General features: G+C 37.5%; 1 protein-coding gene across 1 annotated transcript in view; it reads left to right on the top strand.

The window, feature by feature from the left end:
* The window catches only part of TTN (titin), a 277,620-nt gene that overhangs the window by 31,981 nt on the left and 219,722 nt on the right, over positions 1-25,917 (top strand). Inside the window, exons 33-46 of the mRNA XM_063712900.1 lie at positions 1,157-1,417; positions 1,953-2,216; positions 2,308-2,568; positions 2,688-2,948; positions 3,693-3,953; positions 4,471-4,612; positions 4,702-4,867; positions 6,009-6,240; positions 7,810-8,094; positions 8,319-8,444; positions 13,449-13,637; positions 14,707-15,081; positions 15,759-16,334; positions 19,365-19,412. Coding sequence (XP_063568970.1) covers positions 1,157-1,417; positions 1,953-2,216; positions 2,308-2,568; positions 2,688-2,948; positions 3,693-3,953; positions 4,471-4,612; positions 4,702-4,867; positions 6,009-6,240; positions 7,810-8,094; positions 8,319-8,444; positions 13,449-13,637; positions 14,707-15,081; positions 15,759-16,334; positions 19,365-19,412 — 3,447 coding nt within the window. The remainder of the gene's footprint in view (positions 1-1,156; positions 1,418-1,952; positions 2,217-2,307; positions 2,569-2,687; positions 2,949-3,692; positions 3,954-4,470; positions 4,613-4,701; positions 4,868-6,008; positions 6,241-7,809; positions 8,095-8,318; positions 8,445-13,448; positions 13,638-14,706; positions 15,082-15,758; positions 16,335-19,364; positions 19,413-25,917) is intronic.

Below are 25,917 nucleotides of genomic sequence, written 5' to 3'. Positions count from 1 at the left end.
TCTTTAGCCTTTGTGCCTTTTATTTTCTTCCTACTTTTTAATGAACTCAGTAAATATTTTCAAAATACAGCTTAATGTAACTGTATCTCTTATGATATCATGTAGAAATAAGACCATCATTCAGTAGAATTTCTTAGCTTTACAATGAAGAATAAAAAATGTAAATCAATTGTCAGAAAAAACTAGAAGTCATCATTAATTTGTTTGGTTCATTACAGTTTAAATATTGAGGAGTTGAGATGTTACATTCAGATCGTGTTCTCCATTACATCTAGTATTGAAGCAAGTCATATGGTAATGATTTGTCTTATTTGGTATGAAAGTTTCATGGTTTATACTTACTTACGTTATGAGATTTCTTCAGAGATCGGACCATGAAAAGACTTGTAAAACAAAATTTCAGATTCAGCATTTTTATACATTTAATATAAATTATATGTTTTAAATGTGTGGAAACAGGAATAAACTATGAACCCCTCTGTGATTTCACCCAATGTTTTTAAAGTGCCTACCGTTGGTCAGACACTTGTAGAAACTCAGAACACAAAACTAAATAAGAAATGATTTTTTTCTTGAGAAATTCATAATTTAGAGAGGACAGATACATAAGCAACTAGCTTGTTAAAGCAGTAATTATTTCTGCTAGTGGATGATAAGAGTGGAGGCAATGGGGTGAAACTTCATAGAATGGGTGACATTTGCCAACACAGTGATTTTTAGTATATAGAAATCCTTAATGTAGTAGAAACATTGATGACTTGTACATTTTGTTTAGCAAATTTTTATGTAGTCAAAATATCAGATTCCCAGGAAATAATCATTAAAAGACCAAGTAAAATGCTTTTGAAGAAGAAGGAATTGGGTTAGAGACTATCCTGGTGGTATACTGTTCTAAGAATTTCCTGTTAATTCAACGGTTGTTTTTTCTTCATAAAACTTTTCTGATTCCAGTATTTCTCCTAATTATCAGTCATGCCTACTTAGAATAAGGGATTTCTTTGGTACCTTCTCAATATGGGTAAAAACAATCTTATAGACATTTCATGATTTCAAAATCATGTTCTTAAATTTGATATTTTATATTTACTTCTGCAAAGATTTTCCTATTGTGTGAATGTGTTTAAAGGACTCATACCGTACATCTCTTGTTCCAAAGGTGGGGCCATCTCCAAGCCACTCACAGATCAGACCGTAGCTGAATCCCAGGAAGCTGTGTTTGAATGTGAAGTTGCCAACCCAGATTCCAAAGGCGAATGGTTGAGGGATGGCAAACACCTACCACTGACTAACAACATCAGAAGTGAGTCTGATGGCCACAAAAGAAGACTTATCATTGCTGCCACCAAATTAGATGACATTGGAGAATATACCTACAAGGTGGCCACCTCCAAAACATCTGCCAAACTCAAAGTTGAAGGTGAGTAACATAGGATTTGTCCTTTTCAAATCATATTACAATCTTGATTGTTATCATTTTAAAAGACAAATGATATGGCCATTTTGGATACCATAAATTTTCATTTCATAAAGTCATTCTAGATCCTCTACACCTTTCTGAGACACATACCACAAGGTACAAAATTGCTTATCAAATGTGTTTATGCAAAAAAGCCATTTCTTAGGTTAAAGCTCTGTGAAACAGCTAAATCAGACACTGATTCTCCATTCATCTTTCACCCTTCTCCAATCAGTCTATTATGCTGCTAATACATAGCTATGCAAACTTCATACTACTCAAGCATAGAAAAATCATTTCACGATGTACATGTCCAGTTGGATCCCAGGTTCCCCTAAATAATCTCAGGTGTTTTTTAAAACAGAGGTGCCGCATAACTGTAAAATGTTTGGTAGCCATTCTTTTGCAGGGTGACTAAGCAATGATCTTGTTCAGGACTTCTTTTCCTTGATGATGTCATCTATATTTTCTAACCCAATCATAAATTTGTCTTTAGCTGTCAAAATTAAGAAGACTCTGAAGAACCTCACAGTGACAGAAACACAGGATGCTGTTTTCACTGTCGAGCTTACACACCCTAATGTCAAAGGTGTCCAGTGGATCAAAAATGGAGTTGTGCTGGAATCCAATGAAAAGTATGCTGTCTCTGTCAAAGGAACAGTTTATTCTCTGAGGATTAAAAACTGTGCCATCGTGGATGAGTCTGTTTATGGCTTCAGGCTTGGAAGGCTTGGAGCCAGTGCCAGACTGCACGTGGAGAGTAAGTTGATTTAGAAACACTTTTCAAGCAGTCAGCCCATGGTTACCATTAAGTTAACCCTATCACTGAATTGCTCCAATTTTCCTCTTAGCTGTCAAGATCATTAAAAAGCCAAAGGATGTGACAGCCTTGGAAAATGCCACTGTTGCCTTTGAAGTTAGTGTTTCCCATGACACCGTTCCAGTAAAATGGTTCCATAAGAATGTGGAAATTAAGCCAAGTGACAAACACAGACTGGTCTCAGAAAGGAAGGTCCACAAGCTGATGCTGCAGAACATCTCCCCCTCAGATGCTGGGGAATACACAGCTGTGGTCGGGCAACTGGAATGCAAAGCAAAACTGTTTGTGGAGAGTAAGTATCAGGCAGCCCCTATGGCCCTTTCCTTAATGAACCCCATGTATCTATTTGTTTGGTTTCATCTATTTTTTAAACAAATTGTATTAACTGAAGTGCTCTTTGATTTTACCAAGCATTACATATTACAAAAACCATGAAAAATATCGAGGTGCCTGAGACCAAAACTGCCTCTTTTGAGTGCGAGGTGTCCCACTTCAATGTCCCTTCCATGTGGCTGAAGAATGGTGTGGAAATTGAGATGAGTGAAAAGTTCAAGATAGTTGTGCAGGGAAAACTCCACCAGCTGATCATCATGAACACCAGCACAGAGGACTCGGCAGAATACACATTTGTCTGTGGCAATGACCAAGTCAGCGCCACCCTGACAGTCACCCGTAAGTTAAAAAATATATATATATACCCATATATATATAATATGAAATATTCAGTAGATTCATTGATATTCTATATCCTACACTTTTCTTTGCGGACCACTCAAAAATCCTTGATTGGGTGGGCAGGGTGGCTCAAGCTTGTAATCCCAGCACTTTGGGAGGCCAAGGCAGGAGAATCACTTGAGATCAAGATTTTGAGACCAGGCTGGGAAATACAATGAGATCCTGCCTCTAGCAAAGACAAAAGGAAAAAAAAATTAGCTGGGCATGGTGGCACACACTTGTAGTCCCAGCTACTCAGGAGGCTGAGGTGGAAAGATCGCTTGGGCCCAGAAGGCCAAGGCTGCAGTGAGCCACGATCACGGCACTGCACTCCAGCCTGGGCGACAAAGTGAGAACTTGCCTCAAAAAATTAAAAAAAAAAATTGTTAATTGAAACATCTAGTATGTGGTTACACTGAGTAAAGCACTAGTATCTCCACCTGGATAAAATGTTCTAGTTAGAGTCGCATTGAAAGGCTACCTGGAAAGATGCCTCAGTGTCTATCACTTGATCTTTCTGTTCTTCTGTGAGTTGGCGCTGTCCTGTATAGTACATGGAAGGTATCAAAGCTTATATCTCTAAACTGTAATCTCCTCAATAGATGCACTAAAAACATTCCAAGTTTTTATTCTGCACCCGTTATAACCCACATCATATTTACAGAAAGTCTCCTTGGGTGTTTTTTCTTTTCTCCTTTGCAGCAATCATGATTACTTCTATGCTGAAAGACATCAACGCTGAAGAAAAAGACACTATTACTTTTGAGGTGACAGTGAACTATGAAGGCATCTCTTACAAATGGTTAAAGAATGGTGTGGAAATCAAATCAACTGACAAGTGCCAGATGAGAACCAGAAAGCTCACACACTCACTGAACATCAGGAATGTTCACTTTGGGGATGCTGCTGACTACACCTTTGTGGCTGGAAAAGCAACATCAACAGCCACACTTTATGTGGAAGGTATGGTTTCATACATATTAGATCCATAGAAAAAATGTCATACATGCTTTATAAAATTTCATGTATCAATTAATGCACGGATAAATAAAATGTGGGATAGCCATACAATGGGATATCATCCAGCAATAAAAAGGAAGCACTACGATATGCTACAACATGGATGAACCTTTAAAACTTTATGCTAAGTGAAAGAAGCCAGAGACCATACAAAGACCACATGTTGTATGATTCCATTTATATGAAATGTCCAAGATACACAAATCTATAGAGATGTAGATTGGTGGTTGCTTTGGTCTACAGGGGAGACAATAGAAAAGTCCTTGAGGTGATGGCTAAGGGTTACATGATTTCTTCTTGGGGAATGAGAATGTTCTAAAATTATGGTGACGGCTGCACAACGATGAATACATGGAAATTCATTGAATTGTATACTTTAAATTGGTGGATTGTATCATATGTGAATTATATCTCAATAAACCTGTTAAAAATGTTAATTTTTCTGCATGCTATTTTCCAGCTCGTCATATAGAATTTAGGAAACACATTAAGGACATTAAGGTACTGGAGAAGAAGCGAGCCATGTTTGAATGTGAAGTTTCTGAACCTGACATCACTGTACAGTGGATGAAAGATGACCAGGAACTGCAGATCACAGACAGGTCAGTTGTTTTGTCTTGCTACATTCCAGTAATTCCCAGTTTCCTCTGAATCACCATACGGTAAACTCGAATTTCCATTTCATCCATAGAATAAAGATTCAGAAGGAGAAATATGTCCACCGCCTTCTGATCCCATCCACCCGGATGTCTGATGCTGGGAAGTACACAGTGGTGGCAGGAGGCAACGTGTCAACTGCAAAACTCTTTGTAGAAGGCAGAGATGTTCGCATCCGAAGTATTAAAAAGGAGGTTCAGGTATTGTCTACATACTAAATGTTTTGAAAAATCATCAGTAGTCCATAATCTATCATTTTATATTTTAATGTTTCCCTTTTACATTTTCTAACCACCATCCTTTAAAGAATTAAATCAGCTCATTCTTACTTGGCTTAGACTCTCTTATGCTGACCTCAATTTAGTCACAGTTTCCACTCAGGGAATAAGGGTGTCCCTAGCAGCTGTCTAAATATGTTAATTAAAGCAGCTGTAGAAATTTCACTGTCTAATAAATGGCTGCTTGCCAAGCAGCACCAACCAGAAAAGAATTAAAATGTAAATCGTGAGGTTCACACATCAATTAGAATTAAGGAAATTTAGAACAAGGTGACATTTTCTCAGAAGGTTTCTATCTATGGAGAGGCAAGTGTCAAGGGACTTAGTGGCTAGAAATACTTTCTGTGTTGTCTAAGAGAAAGCCCTGTCCAAGCCGTGCTGGGTTCCTGGCAAGGATGCTGGGCACTTTTGCTGTCGGCTGCATTTACAGAGCTTGTCCTCATAAGTGTCCACCATCCCAAATGATATAATGGAGGAAACATGTCTAGAGAAATACCAGTTGAGTTCAGCTTTATCATATTGCTCATCCAAAGAAAACCAGGCTTTACAGACTGTGGGCTATAATGAAAAAGGCTTCAATGAGGACTCAGATAACCTGGAGATGTCTTCCATCATTTATTTGCCAATTCTGAACCTCAGTGTTCTCACTCTTAAAATGAGGATAATAATTCCTACCTAGCCCACAAAGTTATTATTCATATAAAATGAAATCAAATTAAGTAATAACTTTTTAGATAATAAAAAGCCCCCAAATGTAAAGCATCATTATATCCCTTATTAGTAAATAAGAAGCAAACATTTAAGGATGAAATAATTGTCTCTTTGGGGCAGCACCTTTCCTCCATGCAGGTGTGAACACAATTCTCTACAAGAGAAGTTTATGTACCATTTGTCCAATACTAGGCAGGAAAAATTAGAGAGTGCTATAATCAGCCAACTTATTACATTATAATATATTGGTTTCACATGCCATTCATTGACCAGTTTTAGAAATTGATTAACTGGGAGGAAACCAGAGCTTCAAGTTTTTTGTTTATTTTTTTTTATGTTGTTCCATCAACAGGTCATTGAGAAACAGCGTGCTGTTGTGGAGTTTGAGGTCAATGAAGATGATGTTGATGCCCACTGGTATAAAGACGGCATTGAAATCAATTTCCAAGTTCAAGAACGACACAAATATGTGGTGGAGAGAAGAATCCACCGAATGTTTATCTCTGAGACCAGACAGAGCGACGCAGGAGAATACACCTTTGTGGCAGGAAGGAACAGGAGTTCTGTCACTCTCTATGTCAATGGTATGTACAGACAGATTTCAGCATATTTTGTGGATCCATCAGAAATAATCCTCCTGTTTAAGTCACTAAATTCTTGTAACTCGAAGGAAATTTCTAAAGAACCTATAGTATTCATGTGGTTGCAGCTACATTTTTTTTCACATTATATCTATGGAAAAGGGAGGGCAGCTGTTAAAAGACCTATTGAGAAGTTATTTTCAGAAAGCAACTGATGGCCAGATCCTCATCTGGTTGCTCAAAACTATTGAATACCCATTGGGTGTCCATTTTCATATACCCCAGATGAGCTTCTAGATTTGCTGTTAAACTATTTTAGTTCTCTGCCCTCTGCCTGAACTGCTCAAGTCCTAGCAGCACTACCAAGTGAAAGGGGTGTTTCCAGCCTCTGGTATGGAGTGCCTGGGAGAACTCAAAAGTCCTCTTTGAGACCCTGGAAGGCCTAGAGAGCCTCAGACAATGTGGAACTAGATCCTCTCTACCCCAAGCTCTAAGAACAGGGGCTCTTACTTTGGAGGGGGAATTCCACATGCTACCAAGCACTCCTGAGGAGCCTTTGAGCAGTCCTCAGGGAAGTGCTGTTAAACCTCTGCTCTCTTCATTAGAAATCTTAAGGCTGAATATCAAGCTGACCTTGTTTTGAGTCTAACCTAGATGCAAGAGAAAAATGGAACCTCCCTTCCTATCCTCATCCTAGGCCATATCTCTTTGAATAAAATACTCCTGAGGCAGATGCAGGAACTCCAGGGGCAATCTCAATATTCACAAAGATGAACCATATTGCCAACATTCCCTAGGCCCCTAGAAGACCAAATGGTCATGGCATCCAGTTCTTATTATCTGTGTATTAGTAGTGGAGAAACTGAGGCACAGAAAAGTAAAGATCTTTTCTATGATAGTGTCAGAAACCAGCCTCACAGAAGTAATTTCTTCTAATTTCTGGGTTCCATGAACTAACCAGGTCCCCTCACTCATCACAGCACTGAGAATATGCTTTAGTTAGCAAAACAGGAAAGCTGAATTTGTTAAGTCTATCTAATGGCATTTAACTAGATCTGAAATAGTATTAATTCAGTCATTCATTCAATACTTACTGATTGCATTTTACTGGCATTGGTACATAACAAAATGACCATGACATAAACACAAATACTTGCAAAACAAACAAACTGGAATGATATGAACCTCCTCACCACATGATTTGTCCAAACGACTTTTGAAAATAGGTAGCACATGGAAGTTATTGTATAATCCATTCAGGTGTCCATCGCTAAGCCCCCACCACAAACAGAAACTGGGATAATCAGGTTAACTCGGCACTCTCAGCATGCCCCCAAAATATCAAAAATATCTTTCTGAAGCTATTCCCTCTGCATGTGGACAAATTCCAAGTGCTTTCTTCAGTCTTAGCACAAAGAATGTTCTAATATTCCGAGGCAAGTAAAAATACCACAATTCCAAAATTTTGTCTCTGGATGTATAACTAGCCAGCAACAAATTAATGTAGAGTTTTGCATGCTCTCTTGTGTTTTTACACTTTTTTATGGGCTATTTGTCAACATTTACTCCTAGCTCCTGAACCGCCCCAAGTTCTGCAGGAGCTCCAGCCTGTCACTGTGCAGTCTGGCAAGCCTGCCCGCTTCTGTGCCGTGATATCCGGAAGACCACAGCCCAAAATTTCCTGGTACAAGGAAGAGCAGCTGCTTTCCACTGGCTTCAAGTGCAAATTTCTTCATGATGGGCAAGAGTACACGCTTTTGCTAATTGAAGCCTTCCCAGAGGATGCGGCAGTCTATACCTGTGAAGCCAAGAATGACTATGGTGTTGCCACAACATCAGCTTCACTCTCAGTGGAAGGTAGGAATGCCTTGCTACTTCCAGCTGAAAATAAAACCTAAGAAGCAGGCTTTTGTCCTTTCCCAGTGCATTTAAAAATACAATTTGGAGCTCATAAAAGTAGATTGCTACCCAACTTTGAAAGCACTCTGCTGTGAAATAAATTAAGATAAACCTACATGCTCCCTTCTGTGAGGTCTCTATGGTGACTTAATCATGACAAATCTTGTGGTTTCTTTCTTTAGTTCCAGAAGTTGTGTCTCCTGATCAGGAAATGCCTGTTTATCCACCTGCCATCATCACCCCGCTTCAGGACACTGTCACTTCTGAAGGGCAGCCAGCCCGTTTTCAATGCCGGGTTTCTGGAACAGGTAGGTTTAAGAACAAAAGGTATCATTGCTAATACTTACAAATAATTATATGGGAAAAACATTCTGTCACCTTCTCCTCCATCACAAACATCTCTCATGCATAATTTGAAGCTTAACGGAAATCTAGCAGAAAACTTATTTCAGTTATTAAATTAAGAATTAGATAAGTGTTTTTCACTATTTTGTGCCCTTAATAATGGTTGTTTGTGTTATGTTATGTGTTCTTTATCACTATAAAAAAATTAGATTAGTGTTTTTCACTAATATTAAAAAAGGTCATGTTCCCCTTATGATTGTAGCTGCACTTTAATTTCTTAATTGATAAAATACAATGCCAAAACTAAAATTATTAGATTATAATAGCATCTACATATATTTCAAAAGAATAATACATTTACATAAGACATTATTCAGTCTATGGACAATGCTTGTGTGAAAGGTATCCTTTGGAAGACAATATCCTATAGTGGTCAAAAGTCGGGGCTTTATGGTCAAAGATGCTGAATTTGAATCTTGCCTTCAATATGTGACCTTAGGCAAATATATCATTTCTCTGGTTCTCTTTCTCTCATGAATACATTGAGTATACGATTGCATTCAATCCTAGAAAATATATTTTATGAGGCTAGGAATTCCGTTTTAGTGCCTAGTATTTGGCATCTGAAAAATAGTACCTGCTAGAAGGTAAGTTCTATGAAAACAAGAGTGGATCGTTGCCCCAGAATATCACCTGATACATAGTAGATACTCCATAAGTAATTGTTGACTGAACTAATTAATGATGGATAAATGACTGTTACCAAACACTTAAGATTATTATCAAGATTAAGTTAGGTAACTCAAGTCAGCACATAGCACAGTGCTCATCATATAGTAATCAATCAGAGTTAGCTGCTACCATTTTTAATTGGGGCATGCTTCTCAAGTACCACCAGCCAATTTCCTCATCCCAGGAATCTGATCTTGGTAGAATGAGACAATATATGTGGAACCACTTCAAGTCATAATTGATTGTCTATAATCACAATTATTTGAGAGTTTCCCAGCCAAAGGGAAACTCTCAAAGCTTGGGCATCTCCCAGCCCTCTTATTAGGCTGATGCAAAAGTAATTGCAAAGTTGTTTATTATGCTTCTCCCATTAGTTTATAATCCAATCTCTACCTTGTCAAGATTTATTTTTCTAAACAGGTTAGTACTTCAGTTTGTCTTCTGACCTGATTATTTCCTCCTCAGGAATGGAGATGGTGATCTAGAAATCTAATAGACCTATTTGATTTTATGAGCATAATTAAAAGATATAATGTATGTAAAGTACCTATAGGCATGGCTGCCAAGTAACTGGGGCTCAATACATTCATTTTATTATAGCCATAGAGAGGAATTACATAAACGTCAATGTTTAGTAATGGGTGGCCAGTATGGACAAATACCATAGACTGTATACTTGAGGGATAGTGTTCAAGAAATACTAAATATTAATAAATGTGGACTGATTTGATAATATCCTACTAACACAATAATAAAAATATATTTTAAAAGCAAATTCACTAAAGCTACGCTAAATAATTTATCCATTTATTTAATTTTTAGAGGAATTTTTAAATATAAACATATATATACATCATTCAAAGTAGTAATATTTGTCTTAACTATATTGGTATAGTGCTTTTAAGTCTATAACATATTAAAATATGGTAGTATTGCCTTTAAAGTGTTGTAGAAATACACCTGAAGCACTCTACAAGACACCAATTGGGGTAGAAAGAGAAAAATTTCACTATCTTTTCTGCATAACCACTATCTTTAAAAAAGTTTGAATAGGCTTTGTAAACTGAGAAGATCATTAACTTCCTATGTGTGGTAATATCTGTACACATATAGTGGTTTTAGCATCCTCTTATAAATTTGTTTTCTATATGAAAGAAATTCATTAAATAGAATGACCTTTCAAAAACTTGCCAAATCACATAGTTTCATACCACTGGGACTAAAAATATTTACACAACTTCCTCTGGCCAGATATTGCCTTAAGTAAGTGTAGCCCTGCTTTCCACAAATTGGAAAGAAATTGGGAGTCTTCAGAAGCCCCCATGTCCTTGGGGGTTGCGGTACTTTCTGAAGCATGAAAGGTGGCCCTGAGCAACCAGGTGCTGTTTCTAACAGCGAAAATGTTACCTATTGAAGGTCTCCAGTGCCACCTACTGGTAGAGGAGTAATTTGGAAAAGCAGAATCTTAAAACGTAAAAAAGCTATTTTTTTGCTGTTTATTCTACAGACGATGAGTCAGTGTCATTTGGAGGGTTACAGAGTGACAGCTAGCAAAACAGAAATGATGAATAATTAGTCTAGCAATGATATTGTCTGTTATTCATTTAAGCATCTGTGCAATTTTAATTCTGCCATTTATTGTTTCCCTGCTATTGAGATATTACCTACCCTAGGTGCTGGGGTGCAGATCTTGCTCTTGCCTTTAAGGAGCTTGACATGTAGGTGAGGAGATGCATGCACACAACTATATCCCAAGGTTGTGAGTGCTATTAACAGACCCACATACTCATCATTCTCTGTCTGGGAGAGAGCTAGAGAAAGATGTGTGAACTGAGCATTGAAAAATATGTAGGATCATTGAACAAAGTGGCATCCTATGATGAGAAAACAACATCTCCAAGTCATCAAAACTTGCAATAATGCTTCATGTGCTAGAAGCAAGTGGTTTAAGTACAGTTGGAAAGTGATATCATGAGTGGGTAAGAAGGCTGGATAATACGGCAAAGCCCTTGCTAAAGTTTTTGGTATTCTATGCTGAAGATTTTGGAATTGATCTTGTTTACATTTAGGAGACACTGAAGGATTTTTAAGCCCCTGGGTACCATGATCAGGCTTGCTTTTTATAAACGATACTGTGATAGGGAAAGAAGGAATGGACAGATGTGGGAGGCGAGACTGGCAGTCAGGAACTCGAGAGAGGTTATCACAATACGCCTGGAGAGCGTGGATGAGGCCCTCAGCCAGGGGAGTCAGGACAGAGAAGTGGGATATTGCAGAAGTAGTAATATGGGAGAAGAATGGCCTCAAAGAAGCCGCGAGAGGCTAATGAGTAACGCAGATCATGGCATCATAGCCACAAGCACCAAGTCCACTACCAAGAAAAGTTTTACCTGTTAACTCACTTATTGTGTACAGTTCATGTCCAGTGGCAGTTCATGTGTATCCTGGTGCCTCATTAAGTTCACCAAAGGAAGAAGCTGTCAGCAGAAATAAGCAGAGAACCTTGTAAGAGAATGTACCATTGATGATCTCTCACACACACACACACACACACACACACACCCCTTCACACAAACTAAATAGGGGTGGTGTTTCATGTTATATCACATGGCACTGTCTTTTGGTGTGTTATTGAAGACAACGTTGCTTCCATCTGTGATGTTAGATATTCTTGCTATAATGACTGACTTGTGCCAGTGGCTTATAAAGCCCTTCCATGTGTGTTATATCATTTAATTCTCACAGCAATTGTATGCAATGAATAGCCCATAAATTATTATGCATGCCATTTTACAAATGAAAAGACTAATCCAGAAAGCTTAAATGACATTTCCAAGGCCACACAGCTGATAAGTTGTAGTGTCAAGATTTCATTTTCTTTATATATATATTTTTTGATGGAGTCTTGCTCTGTCACCAGGCTGGAGATCTCGGCTCACTGCAACCTCCCCGTCCCAGGTTCAAGCTATTCTCCTGCCTGAGCCTCCTGAGTAGCTGGGATTATAGGTGTGTGCCACCACACCTGGCTAATTTTTGTATTTTCAGTAGAGACGAAGTTTCACCATGTTGATCAGGCTGGTCTCAAACTCCTGACCTCGTGATCTGCCCACCTCAGCCTCCCAAAGTGCTGGGATTACAGGTGTGAAGCACCACGCCTGGCCAGGATTTCATCTTCTACTTTACCTTACTATCTAAGGAACTGAACAGATTTGGTACTCTAAGAGGAGAACCTGCCATTTATACACAACTACCATCATGGGCAGGAGAGTAACTTTTATAGACAAGTATTGGCATTAAAATGCAGACAAATGCTAGATGATTAGACTATTAGAAGATCATCTTGGATGGTATTGAGACCAAGAAGTGGTATAGTGACTGTGCTACAAAAACAAGATGGCTTTGATTTTGGCTATTCAAACAATTAACTAAAATTAAAGTGCATATCACCTACAATTATTACAACACAATAACCTGCTACTTTACTGTAATTTGGGTTTTTACTTTCTATTATTTTAAGATGGTTCAAATCCTTATATAGAAATAGCTAGCTTTATTATAATGTCTTATAACTGCCACTCTGAAAACAGTCAAATGTATCTAAGATGCTCAAATATCATATATCACCCTCTTTATTTAAAAAATTATTTTCTGTACAATTATTTGTGCCATATATACTGTGTACTGAAACCTTTTGCTCATTAGTAACAAAGATAGAGATTTTTGTTCTACAGCCTTCAAAGGTATCTATTTTAGACTTTTCATATCTTGATCTTCTCAGCTCTCTTTTTGATTGATTTTTCTGCAAACCAAAAATGGAGATTTTTCTCATTTCCTGTCCCAGAAGGCAGCTACAAGCCCAGATCAAACCTTTCCTGATAACTCTTCTTAGGACTGTCTTTTTCTCAAAGTCACTGAATATGTCAAAATCTTGTTGCTGCTTCCACTGCATGACATGCAAATGTCTAAAGAGAATGTAACTAAAGTTCTATCATTTTAAACATTACAACCAGTTCAACCATAGGACAAGCTATATTTTTCTATCATTACATTTCCTTCTTGAAGATGAAAGGAAATCATTTAACAATAGTAGATATGGCATGCCCAGAGAAAAGTATCATGTTATTAAGTCAAATATGAAATGTAGGCACTAGTATTATTAACATTGTGTTTGCAGGTAAATTGTAAAAATCCACTCATTTTTGTGGTTGAAGTATCTCTTTTCTTTTGTGTCGCAGATCTAAAAGTGTCTTGGTACAGCAAAGACAAGAAAATCAAGCCATCTCGGTTCTTTAGAATGACTCAATTTGAAGACACTTATCAACTGGAAATTGCTGAAGCTTATCCAGAAGATGAAGGAACTTACACGTTTGTTGCTAGTAATGCTGTAGGCCAAGTGTCAAGCACAGCCAACCTGAGTCTGGAAGGTAAAGTAAAACAACTTTCAGAACCCCATTTAAATATAGATCAAATCTTAACAATGTCTGTAACAATTACTCAAGAGTTCATGTAAATCATCGTTGTTCCTACCATTCTCTTCTAATTCAACTAATTATTTCCATGTTATATGCCATGTTCTCGCTTCTCCTTTACCATTTTTCATTGTGAATCATAGACCATCATGTTTCATTTGGCCCTGCTTTTTCTCTGTAACAATTTGTAATGTATTGCTGCGTCACCAGCTGTCATGCTTCCTGATCAGTGTGAATCAGAAGGGGGTGAAATATGCTGCAGAAATAGACAGATTTGTTTTCTCAATTGGCTAAGATAAAAATTAAATTTTAAAAACATCTAAGAGTGTTATCATCCTCCTATCATGCTGACACAATTTTGATTTCACAAAAGCTAGACCGTTTCAGGTCTGTACACCAGCGAGCTATATTCATCCTCCTTTCAAGAATGTCTTAGTGTTAAGGAGTCCAGTCCTAAAGTGGTTTAACATTTCTGTTGGTTGGGGCTCTTAAATTGTAATCAGAAACACTTCCTCAGTAACACGGGGAATTTGATTCAAACAAGGATAGTATTTTAATATAGTGGGACTATTTTTCCTGAGCAAATATAGTCTATGTAGTATTAAGTACATACAAATACATAAGGATTTAGAGAAACTTCTATTTTTTTTCTTAACCTTACTCATTAACTGTAACTAGATGTTTTTTAAATAATGAATTTAAAGTGGTTTAAAATTAAAAAGTTGACTTTACAACCAGAGGAAGAAAGAAAAGAATATCTGAAACCCTGTTGGGTACTCCACTATTGCCTTCATGAACAATGTAGTGAAGTTCCTTAGCCCATTCATGTCTCAGCTTGCTTCTCTGGGAAATGGAAGTGAACTTGTGTGACTTCGAGTCAATAGTGACATACAAGGACAAGGCATTAGGATTGGACTGAATTCTAGTCCATTATTGAAATTTGTGACAAATCTGTAGACAACTCCAAATGAGTTCTGGTTTCAATGCAAGGTAAGACATTAAAAATTGGTATGCTTCTTTTCAGGATTTAGCAAATTTGAAGAAAATACATCAAACTCCCAATGGCATGTCTCTTTATCAGTTTCATTTAAGAAGAAGCCCCTTGGCCAAAAGCCCAGCTTCATCCAGCCTCTGTCAAGCCTCAGGGTGCACAACGGGGAGACAGTCAGATTTCATGCGAGGGTTTCTGGCATTCCCAAGCCAGAAATCCAATGGTTTCATAACCAGCAGCTAATTCTACCAACAAAAGATGTAGTTTTCCATTTTGAGGAGTCCACAGGCATGGCTTTAATGCTTATAGTTGATGCTTACTCAGAGCATGCTGGGCAGTACTCTTGCAAAGCAGCCAATAGTGCTGGGGAAGCCACTTGTGCAGCTACACTCACAGTGACTCCAAAAGGTAAAGCCCATCTTGCTTCAAGGACTTTGATTTGCTGTATACCTCTCAGTCCCACTGTTACTAATGAGAGTCTCTGCTGTTTGTTTTATTGCATACTGTGGTCAGTCCATAACTTACTAATAAAATAACATGCAATAACTCCCCCTAGGTCCTCAATTATGGGTTAACCTACATACTTTAAATTTCACTGAAGTATGTGTTCTATGCACTAGAGAACCAGTAATTATTTTATCAGGCACCACCTTTGCTTGGCTTCTTTACTCTTCTAAGCAATATTGTATCATTGCATCATTAAATGATCTATTTGCTGATTATTACTTATAAAGCATACAGTGGACAGAGAGCAAATGCTAACCCAAATACAGTCAGCTAGAATGAGAGAGAGAAAGACAGACTGGGTCACTTTGGATAGCTGAAATGACAACAGAAAGAAGGAACCAGATACTGCATGGCATCTGCATGAGTCTTCATCAACCACTCAGCACTGAATCACTGGGAATGAATTTTCTTTTGTGTGATCCTGACATCTAGATCATATTGCATCTGGCATGCTGCTTCCAAGTGACAATCACGTCTTTCATCTTCATCTTCCATGCCATTTTGTGTTACTAACATGGGCAAGTGACAAAGCTTAGATCTTAATATTCTTTTCTTTTTCTTGTCACTTGATTATACAGTGCAAGCCCTAGATAGGCAAAGTTCTGGGAAAGATGTAAGAGAGTCCACCAAGTCCCAGACAGTGGCAGATTCCTCTTTCACAAAGGAGGAGAGCAAAATATCTCAAAAGGAAATTAAGTCATTTCAAGGATCATCATATGAATATGAAGTGCAGGTTTTTGAAAGTGTATCTCAAAGTTCCATCCACACAGCTGCATCCGTTCAAGATATACAGTTGCTCCATACTGCATCCCTTTCACAAATTGCAGAAAGCACTGAGCTACCTAAGGAATGTGCTGAAGAGTCCGTGGGTGAGGCGCCCAAGATTCTCCTGCATCTTCAGGACATCACTGTAAAGTGCGGTGACACAGCTCAATTCCTCTGTGTTTTAAAAGATGATTCTTTCATTGATGTAACCTGGACTCATGAAGGTGCAAAGATAGAGGAATCCGAGAGACTGAAACAATCACAAAATGGAAATATTCAGTTTCTTACCATATGTAATGTTCAGCTAGTAGACCAAGGACTGTACAGCTGCATTGTACACAATGACTGTGGAGAGAGGATAACGTCAGCAGTACTAAGTGTAGAAGGTGGTTAATTGATTTTTAGCTATGACTTGCTTCATTTCATCCTCATCGCTTTATGCAGCTTTTCTGCCATGCAAATTCAATTGACGAATATATTAATTAGAATATCTCTAAACTAGCACCCTATTCATAAATGACTTCTGAAAGTCAGCCAAGTCATTGCCATGATTATCCTGAAAATTTAACTTACCAGTCTAGATTCAGAAAGTTTAATTTTTAAACGTAGGTTCGGGAAGCAAAGGTTTATTTCCTATGTGCTGCATTTTCTAATATTTACCAACACACCACCAAGAAAGTGTAGCAAAGTTAAAATGTTGTAGTCTGAGAAGTACTTATTGGGTACTTATTATTGCGCCAGATACTGTGGTAAATTTCAGTTTAACTGTTTTAATAGCAAGAGGTTCAACAATTCTTATCTCCTCTTTATTTTCACATCTGGAGGTTCCAGTTGTTTACAAAGGGGCCATGAAAATAGAAAATTGGGACCAAGTACAGTGGCTCATGCCTGTAATCCCAGCACTTTGGGAGGCCAAGGCAGCCAGATCACTTGAGGTCAGGAGTTCAAGACCAGCCTGGTTAATATGGTGAAACCCCATCTCTACTAAAAATACAAAAATTAGCCAGGCATGTTGGATGTTGGTGCATGCCTGTAATCCCAACTACTCAGGAGGCTGAGGCCAGGAGAATCACTTGAACCCAGGAGGCAGAGGTTGCAGTGAGCCGAAATAGGGTCACTGCACTCCAGCCTGGGCAACAGAGCTAGACTCCATCTCCAAAAAAGAAAAATAGAAAATTGGGCGCTGAAAATAACAAGGCTGTCTCTGGACCAAAATTAGAAGTCTCTAGATATTTCTCCATAAATGATGCTGCTTTTACAGGCTTAAAATCCTCCTGGAATTGTGTAATTTTCTCATGGCAAGATCACAATTTTTGTCATTATTGGGCTTGATTCTCCATTATGTCTGGAAGAGCAGGAATAAACTTGTCTGGGCAAGTGATAACTTCTTCCTCTTATCCATGGACTTTACTTTTGGATATTAATGAAAAGAGAAAAATATTTTTCAGGTGCCATAAGCCTGTGTTGTGTGCCTGTAGGCAAAACAGCTTCACTGAGTCTCATGGAAGGAAGCTGGTGGAAGAAGTTCAGGCATCTCCAGGGGTCTGTGGAAAGCTCTGGCCTCAAGTTCCTCCCTGATCCTGGCCATAGCGGTGTTAGGGATGAAAAGGGGGCAATGCAGTGCTATGTAGGTGCACAGCCATCTCTGCATAGAATTTTGAAACAGTGGCCTTTCTTCCTACCCAGTACAGAGAATACAGTTCATTGATTCGTATAATGTATCTGCAACACCTACTCACCAAAAAGAGGTCTTATTCTTTCTTAATGAGATTTTGTTCTATAGCTATCTCTCATTCTGTCACCATAGCCTACAAAGGCAATATCTCAAGAACTGAGGTCTAGTTATGTAAATTAGATAGAAAATTCCACCAGCCAGAGAGTTGACCCTCAACTTCACTGCAGCTGCTGGCTAGCGCAGTAATCACACAGAGTGACTGTTTATTTGGAGGTGTTGTCTACAAGTCCTGTAGGTGACAGTGTGACAATTTTTTCCATAATGTAATTGGGAGTTGGCTGTGTTGTGAAGATGGGAGAAATGTAGATCTCTTAACTTACTTCCTAAAGAATCTAGTGCTATAGTGCAGTGTTTGACTGTCATATTCCCAGAATTGATTTGAACTCAGCTCTTTTGCCCTAGGATCTCCAGTTCATTCAGTTCCAATTGATAATATTATTAAAGTGTTCTTGAAGCAAAAGAATTTTTTTGAACATCCAACTGCCTTACTTGTACCTAAGAAAGTTGAAAGATAAGACATTTTTAGATGTTTGAAGAGTGAAAGATCAGGCACAGTTGTCTAATTATTTGACATAGGCCAGTCTTTATATGTTCCTTTTTTATTTTGGCCTAATAAGTTCATATAGGCTACAGAGTTATCCACCAAGATCAAGTAGGAATGTCAAACCCCTGGAAGTCTTTTTGAATACAGTTCTTATGTGCATAATAAACATAAACATATCGTGTATTAGTTTGATGACTAACACGCTGCCTTTCCTTCTCATCCTAATGACATTCCATCTTCTCCACATTCAGCATGTTTTTTATTCTTACAAACACAGCTAATTTATGCCTTTCCCTAACTTTATTCTTACCCAGCAAAAGAATCGCAAGCCAGAGCACTTACAAAAATTACTCTGGGTTCAGACACTAAAAGTATTAAAACACTCAAAGAGTTACAAATTAAAACAACCCGTGAAGTAAAAAGAGAATCGTCAAAGAAAACATCAAGTTTGTCATTAACTTCGTGCCAAAAACCATAAGAAACTGAGAACAAGGGAATAAAGTCTACTGACAGGATACCACGTGGACTGAAGACTGAGAGTGATACGAGAGTCACAGCCTTTCCCAAGGAGCTGCCCTAGATATGACTGTGTCTAAAAGCTGTGCATACTCCTTGTATAATAAAAAGAGTTTTGATAAGTCTTTGTTTTGTTTCTTAATATGTAATTGGACTTTGTGTAGTTTAAAGTTTGAACGGTGGTTCAAATCAAAGGAGTATTTACTAGCAGGAAAAACTGAGAATAGCCCTCTGCTAAAGTAGCAATTTAGAAAATGCATGTTCTTTCTAAATGTGATTTCATCTCTTGGAAAGTGTTTAGTCAATAGGACATTTTTTAGAAAATAATATTCCTTCGGTTTGTAGATTGCTTTCTGAATGCATGTAAAGGCATGGGGAATTGTAGAACTAAAAGTGGAAATTTCATGAAGAACCTAAAATAAAAATGTTTTAAATCTTTCTGTCAACATTGTCATGTGTTTTATCAGCTCAATAGTTTGTTTGGCATGGACTTTGGTAAATTTGGGGAATGCAGTTTTCTGTTGTTATAATAAAAAGAAAACTTTAATCATATAAGTCATGAATTGATGCAGAAAGTATATGCAATTAATCACTAAAATCTCTTTATATGTTTTTCTATTTTAGCTCCTGAATCAATTTTGACTGAACAAGAGATTGAGATGGAAATGAAAGGTATTGTTATAATGGATGTGAGATTTAAGTAGAAATTCTAAAGGATTAATAGGATCCTTGAGTTGCCTTCTTTCTCTTAGTATTATTGAGAAAAAAAATGACATAGATATACCACAAATATATCTCTTAGAGTATATATTACTATGTCGCATGCTTGGTTTAGAATTTTGATGGTTACATGCATTTCACAGTAATTTATTGTATGTTAATTTAAAATTTTGTATTTAAAATTTATCAGCCAAATTCAACTTTATGTTTGCAGTCATTTCCAAAAGTGTGTATTAGGAAAAGTTGTCATCTTAATGCATGAAATCATGAAGTAGAAGTTTGTTTTCAAAATCACGGTGAATTACATTGAAAATAGACAATAACCTAGCTGTCATTCTCAGAATGCAATGTCATGAATGAATTATGATTGAAATGCTACTTTACTGAGGTTGTGTGAAAACATTACATTCCCATCTGGTTTACAGTTCATGCACATATATCATTTTAACATTGATATGTCTCTTACACTGGCTTGCAGATAGCTGCCTTATGTGATCCTTATTGCCTGCTTTTCTTTGCATAACATTGTGACTTTATGGCTATATTAGTTCGAATAAACGCCTTCTCATTTTATTTTAGCTAATTATTTATGGTTATAGTTCTTGTATATACTCTTTAAATAGTTAATTCTCAAAAATATAATAATTTAATCTACAATCAAAAGAATCAGAAAGGGCGTTTATTCCACTCTCTGCAAGTCAGGTAAGATTTTCCACTTAGCCATCAAAAGAACAAAGTTTTCCTGCTCTCAAAACAAATATGCACAGGAACATGTTATTTTGAAATGCATTTTTGCTTGTTCAAGAAGAAATTTCAACAGTTTGAAGAAAAGACCAGACAACGAACGATTTTCGTGTCAGAATCTTTTAAACAGAGCATGGTGTTGCGTTTATTCGAACAAATATGGTGAGTGAATTTTTCTATGGATTTGTGAGATCTGTAGCATGCAATTTATTTCATTTCATATTTTGCAATTTTATTTACTTTCAACTTTTTCAAATTCTATGGAAAATAGTAAAAGGTTTTGTTTGTTTGTTTTTTTTTTCCCCCAGAATTATTCTCCGAGGGGGAATCTGAACATTCAGAAAGGGATACACGTGACGCCTTTTCAGATTCTGAAGACATAGACCACAGCTCCATGGCTGCTAAAAGATATGCAAGTAGAATATCATCTACAAGCTCCTGGCCTGAATATTTTAAGCCTTCTTTTACCCAGAAACTTACATTTAAATATGTTTTAGAGGGTGAACCAGTTGTTTTTACATGTAGATTAATTGCCTGTCCAACTCCAGAAATGACTTGGTTTCATAACAATCGGCCCATCCCAACGGGTCTTCGTCGGATTATAAAAGCTGAGAGTGATTTACACCATCACTCTTCCAGCTTAGAGATTAAAAGGGTCCAAGACAGAGATTCTGGAAGTTATAGGTTACTAGCAATTAATAGTGAAGGGTCTGCTGAATCAACTGCATCATTGCTTGTTATCCAAAAAGGGCAAGATGAGAAATATTTAGAATTTCTGAAAAGAGCAGAACAGACACATGAAAATGTGGAGGCTTTAGTTGAAAGGGGAGAAGATAGGATAAAGGTTGACCTGAGGTTTACTGGCTCTCCCTTTAACAAAAAACAAGATGTGGAACAAAAGGGAATGATGAGAACTATACATTTTAAGACAATGAGTTCTGCCAAGAAAACAGATTACATGTATGATGAAGAATATTTAGCAAGTAAATCTGACATAAAAGGATGGCTTAATGTAGGTGAAAGTTTCCTGGACAAGGAGACCAAAGTGAAGTTGCAACGTTTAAGGGAGGCTAGAAAAACGTTAATGGAGAAAAAGAAATTATCTCTTTTAGATACGTCTTCTGAAATAAGCTCAAGAACTTTGAGAAGTGAAGCTAGTGATAAAGATATTCTGTTCTCTAGAGAAGACATGAAAATCAGATCTATGTCTGATCTAGCTGAAAGTTATAAGGTAGATAATTCAGCTGAGAGTATTGTACAAAATCCGCATGCCCTTTCTAATCAAATGAATCAAAATATAGAATCTGAGGAACTTCCCACAAGCTTTCAAACTATTGTTGATGAAGACATTTTCCAGACGGAAACAAGAATGAGCCAAGAAGCACTGGTAAAGGAAAGTCTACCAAAAGACCATTTATATGGTGAAATTCTAGTAAATGAAAATACCCAAGCAAGAGGACAGCTGGAAGAAATGATGGCCAATACTACAATTGGAGAGTCATCCACATATATCACTAATGTATGTGAGAAGGAGGAAGTATATGAGACTCCTGAAAATGTGTCTCAAGCTATTACACCACATGCCAGCGAATCTTTTGGTACACTTGTAAATGTTGAAGAAAGTGAAATAGCTAGTGAAAGAATAAAAAAGGATGATTTGAGAGAATTACAACTCTCTGCTTCTACACAAATTGATGAATTCAAAACTGAACAGAAGGAAGAAAACATGAGATTTTTTGAAAATTCTTTTCGAAAACGCCCACAACGTTGCCTACCTTCATTTCTTCAAGAAATTGAATCTCAAGAAGTTTATGAAGGTGACAGTTGTAATTTCGTGTGTCATTTTCAAGGATATCCTCAACCTATAGTGACGTGGTATAACAATGACATGCCAATCCCACGTAATCAAAACTTTATCATTCATTCTTTGGAAAACTATTCAATATTAACTCTTTCATCTGTTCATCATCAGAATGAAGGTTCTGTTACTTGTGTGCTATTTAACCAATATGGAACAGTAAAAACAACCAGTATGCTTAAAGTGAAAGCAAAACAAAAACATGATGTCAAAGCACATAAAGTCCCAGTGTTCCATGACTACTTTGATGAGGAAGAAGAGCTAGCATTGGTGTTTGACCAAGCAAAAAGCACCCATCAATCTGTGAGTCAAGAGGGCCAAACAAATCTTCATTTGTTAAAAACTAACCCACCAGTTCCTCTCTCTGGAGACACAGAATTGCTTTCCTTTCCTGTAGAAATTCAGGTAACAGCAGCTACTCCTATCCCAGAACAGGATAAAGAGTCTAAAGAAATGTTTCAAACTGAGGAGCTAGAACCTAAAGCAATGCCTCAAGATCAAGTTACTCAATCACCAAAACACAGATTTGTATTTTTGTCTGATATTACTAATGAACCACCAAAAATGTTACAAGAAATGCCAAAGCATGCCAGGTGTAGAGAAGGGGATTCCATCATTCTTGAATGTTTAATATCTGGTGAGCCCCAGCCAGTTGTAACATGGTTTCAAAATGGAGTCCTTGTAAAGCAGAACCAGAAGTTTCAGTTTGAAGAAGTTAATTGTAGCCACCGATTATACATTAAGGATGTTAATTCTCAAGATTCTGGAAAATATAAATGTGTTGCTGAAAACAATTCAGGGGCAGTTGAAAGTGTTTCAGATCTAACAGTGGAGCCTGTCACTTATAGGGAAAATAGTCAATTCGAAAATATTGGTGAAATTTATGGAAAATATTCCAGAGATCAGCAACTGCAAGTCCAGGGAGAATCTGTAAGGGCACATTTTTATGATTATCCAGCTGGCCCCTTTACTCCCTGGACAAATGTAAAAGAATATTCAGTAAGGGACTATTTTCAAAGCCTTGAGACTATTGAGCAAATAGACCAGAAAGAGCAGGTGCGTTGCATACCTTCTAGAGAAAAAATTCCCAGATTTGTGCATGGTGCTTCAAGAACCATAAAAATCAGCAAGCCCATCAGGGCTGAATTCATACAGTGTCAGGATGAAGGGAAAGAGAGACATGTAAGTGAAAAATCAAAGCTGCACCAAGCAGAGGGTACTGTTTATCCATTTGTTGATGATTTCAGTGATGTCACTATTAAGAAAGAAGTAAGAAACAATTTTGGAAAACTTGGTAGATCAGAAAAGGAAAATGTACAAGAATGTGCCCAAAGTGATTATTTATCAAATATTCACTCTGAGAGAATTTCTGACAGTTACAATACAAAAGATTCATCCGCCATTGTATATGAAGAATCCCTTGGTGAAGAGATACACTACCCAGGGAAAAAGGTGAAGCATAAAATTATCGAATTTGAAAAATTACATGTAGAAAAAGGAGTTCTAGAAAAAAGACCTACCAGAACATCATTTGTTAATCCTCCTCAAAAGAAGATTGATGACAAAGCCTTTTCATTAAAGCAAAGAGAATCAAGATCAAGCAATCTAAATGCAAATATGTATCAGGCAGAGAAAATGTCTCCAAATACTGAATCAGATTCATCTAACATTGCAATAAATTTAAAGCTGCTTTCCTCTCAAACTCATAAGGAATTTGAAAAACAAGAAAGCGAACAACAGGAAAAAATAAGTCTTACAGATAAACCTGCAATTTCTAAAAGAGCTGAACATGAATCACCTATTACATTTGACTTAAAGCAGTTTCACACTCAAATAAAACACACAGATGTGAAATTCCAAGAATTAGATAGTGGTCAACCAGAAGAAGCTTATTTTAAAATCCAACATCCTGCTGACACTGAGAACATTGTGTTTGATCTAAAACAAATGTATTCTCATATAGGAGATCCAGCTCTGGAGTTCCAAGGGCAAGAAACTAGGGAACAGCAGGAAATACATTATAAAGAAAAAATTCCTAGCCCTGAAACATTACAACCTGATACACAGAGTATCTCCAAAAATGTGCAAAATAATGTATTTGCCGGTCAAGAAATTTCTTCCAGTCAAGAGCTTTCAAATAGAACTATGGTGGAGAAAAGTAGTATTGATGAAAATTCCATTTCTTTAGAAAAAGAAGTCCGACATGTACAGGAACAAAACTTAGACATTTTAAAAACTGATCTTTCTCTTAAATCCTTTTCTGAAGAAATCTATAGTGAATCATGTGCCCTACTTCCCACCTCATCTGCAGATATAGAAGAAACTGATCTTTCTGAGAAAAATTGTCCTCTAGAAAATGGAGGCAGAAGTTTCATCTCACATTTGAAAAAAGCAGCAAGTGAGGAAAAGCCTTTAGAGGTTGGTGAAATGGAAGAAGAATGCACTCTAGAACCAGAGTTGGCATCATTTCCGAAGCAGGATGGTGGGACACAGGAATACACAGATGCCACTTTGGAAGACCACAGAGGTGATGTTCAGGAAGCTGACACACTCTGTAGACAGCTCTCCCTGAGTCAGTGCCTCCCACTCTTGATGACTGAAGAACAACAGAATCCAGGTGAACAAATAAGTACAAACATTCATGCCTCTGGAGAAGAAAAATGTTATGAAGAAGTTCAAGTTCAGAATGAAGCTTCTTTCTCCACTTTAGAAGGAGAAATGATAGAAAGTAGTTTTTCTCAAAATATTCCTAAATTAGATGAGGCACATACCACTGAGGTAGTGGAATTTGAGACCTCCCTAACACAATATTTACTTGCTGCTGGAAAGCGTGAGATTCCTGAAACTAAAGACACCAGAGACCAGGCAAAGCTTGTCCAGAGTGAATCAATCACTTCAATGGAGGTGGAAGAAGTAACTTTCAACACTGTATATGAATACTACAACCAGAAACAGGAGTCACTAGGTCGTCCATTTTCTCCTGAGTCTGACATTTCCATTGGTGTGGGAAGTACAACCAGTGAAGAAATATCTGAGTTAGATCAGTTTTATACCCCACCATCATCTGTTGAATATTTTGAATCTCCAAAGTCCCCTGACTTATATTTTAATCCTTCAGATATAACTAAACAATCCTCAATACATTCAGGAGGTGAGACAGTTGAAAGATATTCCACACCTTTAGGGGAAGTTGCTGAAAGATATTCAACACCTTCCGAAGGTGAGGTAGGAGAAAGATACTCCACGCCCCCAGAGGAGACACTAGAGAGATACTCCACACCTCCAGGAGAGACTCCAGAGAGATACTCCACACCCCCAGGAGAGACTCTAGAGAGATATTCCACACCCCCAGGAGAGACTCTAGAGAGATACTCCACACCCCCAGGAGAGACTCTAGAGAGATACTCCACACCCCCAGGAGAGACTCTAGAGCGATATTCCACACCCCCAGGGGAGGCACTAGAGAGATATTCTATTCCTACCGGAGGACCAAACCCCACTGGTACTTTTAAAACATATCCATCAAAAATAGAAAGGGAAGACAGTACACCAAATGAGCATTTCTATACACCTACAGAAGAGAGAGGTTCAGCTTATGAAATATGGCGTTCCGATTCATTTGGTACACCCAATGAAGCCATTGAGCCAAAAGACAATGAAATGCCTCCATCTTTTATTGAACCTCTGACCAAAAGGAAGGTATATGAAAACGCAACGCTAGGCTTCATTGTTGAAGTTGAAGGTCTTCCAGTTCCTGGTGTGAAATGGTATCGAAATAAATCTTTACTAGAGCCAGATGAAAGAATCAAAATGGAAAGAGTGGGTAATGTGTGTTCACTGGAAATTTCTAACATT

The sequence above is a fragment of the Pongo abelii genome, chromosome 11 (assembly GCF_028885655.2).
Source record: "Pongo abelii isolate AG06213 chromosome 11, NHGRI_mPonAbe1-v2.0_pri, whole genome shotgun sequence".
Taxonomy (NCBI): Eukaryota; Metazoa; Chordata; class Mammalia; order Primates; family Hominidae; genus Pongo; species Pongo abelii.
The sequence above is the reverse complement of the archived record's forward strand: the minus strand, read 5'-3'. Positions and strand labels throughout refer to the sequence as shown.